This window comes from Lathyrus oleraceus, chromosome 6 (genome assembly GCF_024323335.1).
Source record: "Lathyrus oleraceus cultivar Zhongwan6 chromosome 6, CAAS_Psat_ZW6_1.0, whole genome shotgun sequence".
NCBI lineage: Eukaryota > Viridiplantae > Streptophyta > Magnoliopsida > Fabales > Fabaceae > Lathyrus > Lathyrus oleraceus.
In genome coordinates, this window is record NC_066584.1 from 278,709,474 (window position 1) to 278,714,963 (window position 5,490).

The 5,490-nt window shown below is 35.6% G+C and overlaps 1 protein-coding gene across 1 annotated transcript; it reads left to right on the forward strand.

Moving 5' to 3' along the window:
- Positions 1–237: 237 nt before the first annotated feature.
- LOC127095168 (uncharacterized) lies at positions 238–1,605 on the forward strand. Its single transcript, XM_051033898.1, has 3 exons — positions 238–364; positions 464–1,290; positions 1,363–1,605. The coding sequence occupies exons 1-3, from the start codon at positions 238–240 to the stop codon at positions 1,603–1,605; spliced, it is 1,197 nt and encodes a 398-aa protein (XP_050889855.1).
- The last annotated feature ends 3,885 nt before the right edge of the window (positions 1,606–5,490 follow it).

Genomic DNA, 5,490 nt, shown 5'->3' on the forward strand with positions numbered 1-5,490 from the left:
TTTTCCATAAGTGTCAAACATTCTTGTGGATCCATAACTCCGGGGTCCTTTGTAAAAGCCTTAGATCATACCCTGCGAGGACATGTTTTGGAAATCAATCAAATTCATTCGTTACCTCGAACCTTTGAACCTGTTAAAAAAATTGCATTTCATCTACATTCACTGCATATGCATAGAAAGCAAAGCTCTTAGTCGTCTTCCATTTGTTTCAGGGATCTAAGTCATTTGCAAGAGGAAATGAATCATGTAAGAAGAAACACTTTTCAATTCAAGTACAAGAAAGTGGACCTTGACAGTTTGAAGAAGTTGAGTGTCAAAGTGATCACGCTCACTGAATTGGTGGACGATTATGTGAGGATCCTGAGTATTTTGAATGAAAAGATGGAACCAATGACAACTGTGACTATAGCTCAATTCTATGTCCCACCTCTACGTTGTTTCACCTTTTCTAACTTCTAATTAGCTCCTACTTTGGAAGAGTTAGAGAGAATTGTGGGCCGGAATTTGAGGGACCATGATCCATTTCCCAAGTTTGATGAAGGTATCACTGCCAAGAGAATAACTTCAGTTTTGGGTCTGGAGGTCCAATTGGTTATAAGTAATTGGGATAAGAAGGGAGTCTTAAATGGTTTTTCTAGATGGTTTTTGGAAGAACAAGCTGTGAAGTTGGAGAAAGATGGAAAACAGAAAGCATTCCATGTCGTGCTAGCCCTATTGGTTTATGGGATAGTACTGTTTCCAAATCTCGGCAGTTTCGTAGATCATGTGGCCGTAAGAATCTTCCTCTCTGGTAATCCAGTACCTTTTCTCTTAGTTGATATCTGTTACGCCCTCCATGAGCGTCGTGAGAAGAAAGGGGGAACCCTTTTATGTTGCGAACAGTTGTTGCATACTTCGTTCAGATCTCACATGCCCGAAAAAGGACCCTACACCTCAAAAACACTTAAACCCTCTCAGAAGTTAACCTCCATTATTGCCAACCATGTCAAATGGTATATCAGAGATTGGGAGACCCCGAATATTATTGTTAGCATTGGAGACTTTCCTAATTTACTTTTGATAGGGACTAGCGGTTGCATCAACTACAACCCTATGTTATCCCTGATGCAACACGGTTACTCCATGAACGGACCTCCAAAAGTTGAAGCTTTAGAGCCTTTCATTTTGCACGACATTGATGCAGACAACCCAATTGTGAAAAAGATTAAGAAATCCTGGAAAATAATTGTTAGAAGGGGTAAGGAGTTTGGAAAGAGGAATGTCCTTGTGAAAGAGTCTTACACTCGTTGGGTAAGAGAGAGAGTTTAAGTGGTTAAGCTCCAATTTCCATTTGATCCCTCTATTTTTCCTTCAATTCCCGAGCCAGAACCTATATTACCTGAAGACGTTGAAAAGCTCAATGCCAAAATTAAGGAGCTTGAATTAGAAAACTCTGAGTTACAACTTAAGCTTAATCGAACCACTTTGGAAAATGAAAATATGAAGGATGAACGTCAAGAGAAAGACCGAGACCTTGAAGCTAGCAACAAGAGATCAAGAACATTTGAAGACAAGAAGGATGAGCTTGATGATATTCTCATAGGTACTGTAGCGGTAAATTCATGACCATCAAGCTATGAATAAGCTTAACGTCAATTAAACCAGAGTCGCCACCGCGCTTTTATTGTTTCCAAAGGGAAAAGTACGAACAAAACCCAAAAGATAAGAAGTTTTCAAATCAAAACTAATAAAATGCCAGAGATTACAGGTAAGGGGGTTGGTTACACAGAGGGAAGGTGTTAGAACCCAAAGTGTCCTAGGTACTCCTAGGGAGCCCTTTCTTGCATGCATACGTGTTTTTGTACAAAATGATGTTTGCAATAAATAGAGTGGGGGGATGAGAAAATAATTCATTAATTATATTTTTGTGTTTGACAAGACCTTCAGACTTGTGCCTACGTACCAACATAAGAATGAGGGATCAAAACCTCGTAGTTTATGGTATCAACTTCAAAGTAAGTGGATTGCTTTTAACAAAAGTTTAAGTTTAACAAAGGGACAAGAGGCCTAAAAATGGTTTGAATGAGTATTAGTTCTTTTTGGCTTTTGAAATTTTAAGTTAAGTATAGTTAAGTTCATTTATAAATTTGATTAAGAAAAGAGTTTAAAAATGCGATGGCATAAGGCCAAAGTTTCTAAATTGCAATAATGTCTAAGTTTAGTAAATACAAGCAAATAAGATTTTTTAAAGGAGGGAGAGATTTTGAAATTAAAGAAGTGGGGAGGAGATGAAGAGACTAATCTTAAGCACAAATTTAAAAGTTAAGAGTTGAAAAGATCTGACAAATGGGCTACAATCCAATAGACAAGAATGTCATATAGAAACCAAAATTTCCCTTGGACTTTAGAATCAAGCAATATCAATACAGAAGTAGAAAGATGAAGAGCAAGGCATCAAATAAGGATAGCCACATCCAAGCCTAGAAACTCCATGATCTTCTTTAAAATTTCCCATGCATTAGATGACTTCCAAAAGTAGGCATTAGACATAAGTTCAAAATAACAGCTTTAATATGATCATGTTGTAGATGAACTCAAATGGATCTTCAATATTTGTATCAGATGAAAATTCACTTCACAAGCCTTGGTTTCATGAAAGTTGGCATTGGTCAAGTCCTTTTACATAGGGAGTGTTGCCTAATTCTAAGTCCATTGTCTCAGATCAAACCAACAGTCCACACAAAATGTTTTTTATGGGGTTTTGTTGTTATTATGTACATTCAGGTCAAAAGACCACAAACACAGACAAGTATATACAATCACAGAATATCACAAATTATGGCCCAAGTGGGCAAAGTAAAATGGCATTAAAGTAAACAATTTGAATGGTATGAATAATGGAAAATGAACAAAAACTTGAAATTAAACTGCATAAGAGTAAATGTCTTGAAATTAAGTGTTAGTTGTTAGTTGATTAGAAGTTAGTATTGATTTTGCTTTATTTTTGTTTAAGTCATTCTTTGGAGAACATTCAACCCACTTATCACAAGCATGGATCCTTGAGCCAAGACATCTTCCAAAGGAAGGAAAAAAGGCCAAGTTTTCATATAATACCATGCAAGATGGGAGACTTACAATCTCACTTACTAGAATGATATGCCTTTTGTGTCACAAATTTAGCGCTATGTTAAGCAATCATAATTGGACTTATGTAGAAGTCACAACTATTTGAGGTTGGGCAATAGAATTTTGGTGTTAATGCATGTTAGAGACATAGTATAATGGACTATGCTCATGAAACATACCACACACAAAAAGAATATGGAAAGAGGTGGACCTAATCTCATCCATACTCATGTTGATTTTGCAATCAACTAGCCTTAGGATATAGAGATATCATAGGTCCATGACATGAATGAATAAAGAATGGGAATGAGATGAAGAATGGGGGGGAATGGAATCAACACAAATTGGTCAAAGGAGGACTTTTACCAAATTAAGATCATTCATTCATTTTGGGAGATGAAATGTACATTTCATCAATCCCCTAAATCTAATGATCTTAACCTAACAAAGTCAAATCAACCTTGACCAAGGCCCAACAACACAAGTCAAACTCAACAAGTCAATTAAAATGGCTCTACACAATTTATTTGGCATTTAAACAATTAAAAATAATCAAAATATGCATTAAATTAAATAATGGTTGGTCAATTTCCTAAAACCATATTAAAACACCAAAGAAATGGCCATGAGATTTATCATAGGTCAAACAATGTCAAAGGACCTTGGAGAAAAAATTTCATTGTTTTTGGAAACTTAAAACTATTTTTAAACAATTAAAAAAATCCACAAAATCAATTAAATCATGAAGAATATTAATAATGATGCAAAAAATAATTTTAATTCAAAAAATGAAAGAGGATTTTATTTAAAAAAATTTGGTGAAACTCTAATATTTTTTGGATCAATATTAAATTAATATGAATTAATGAAAATAACACAATTAAAATGAAATTCAAATAATCAGAAAAAACATGAACCACTTGATCTCCCTCATTAATTGAGTTGGCAGATCAAGTGACCACAAACGCGCGTTTCATGGTGGACTTGAGTCAGCGCGCCACAAAACAAGTAATCAAAACCAACGCTCGTGATTAAAACAATTTGAATAAATCATGTGGCTCTGGACCTTGCCAACTCACCACCGGAGCAAATCTCCAGTCATCTTCTCAGGCGAGCCTCGCCGGACTGGTCCAATCGTAACCATCACTAAAATAAAAAATAAGGACATGATTTTAAAGTAAAAATGGCATTGATCACGAATCTGGTCTCAATTCATCCTAACTCCGAGTATATTGAGAGATACATGGAGTTGAAATTTGAGGTACATGATCTGAGTTGCTTCGATTTGACCTCAAAGCAACTCAATCTTCTTGCCTACATTTATAGGACTTCACACAACCAAGGAACCAAGAGAATTATGGAGAATTGAGTGAGAATCGAAGAGATGAAAATTTCTGGAAAATACCTTCAATGTAGGTCAGAACTCACTTGCTTTTGCTTTGATTCGTGCTGATCTCACTCAGGAAGCTTACAGAAGTAAATTAGAATCCACCAAAGGCTTTGGATCCCTGGAGTTTTGAATCTCAAAATAGTGGGATTCAAACTCAATTTTCAAAGAAAATTCTCAAGATTATCCTCTCAAATGGAAGGGTTTGGGGTTTTGGATCAAAGCTGGCGCGCAAGGGTCCTCAACTCTGAACCTAAAGGCTTCTATTTATAGTTGAATCACATGTTATTTGCACCTTCAAATTGAATTTCCAAATTTGGCAATGGATGATGCATGCTTGCATGGGCGAGTACATGTCCATGAAGTCACTCCTTTAGGTCCATAATCAAGTGTGAATGAGTCTGTAATCAACTTGTAATGCAAGGCAATTGTACACAGCTGTTTGAAGTTTTGATTTTGTCAAATGATGATGCCATGTTCAAGCCATGCGCAGACCATTCAAATCTTGTCCAAAATGGATGTAATTGTACTTTTTGGAAAGGTTAGATCAATAGGAACAACTCTTATGTTGAATACTTTTCCATTTGAAGCTTGTATCATGGTGAATTTTGAGGTGGAAGTTTCGAAATTTTAACATATCAAAAAAATTTCTAAGTGTCAAGTCATATGTTCACTTATTCCACCTTGGCTAACTTTTTGTGTGAGCTTCAAATGAGCAAAGTGTATTCAGAAATTTGACCTTATTTGGATTTAATATGAATGAGTTATGCATTTTTGAAGTTGAGGAAAATCACTTGTCCAATGGTATTGGTCCAAAATGACCTATAATGTATCCTCATATCACATGCTCATAAAAGTTGAATTATATCTTCCTCCAAACATCAAACTTTAAGTATACACCTTGAATTTGATTGTGAAACTTGGAAATCTTTCATTTCATAAAAATTGAGCAAGTTATGGCCTTGGGAAGTTGACCTCCAAATTAGGGTTTAGACAAA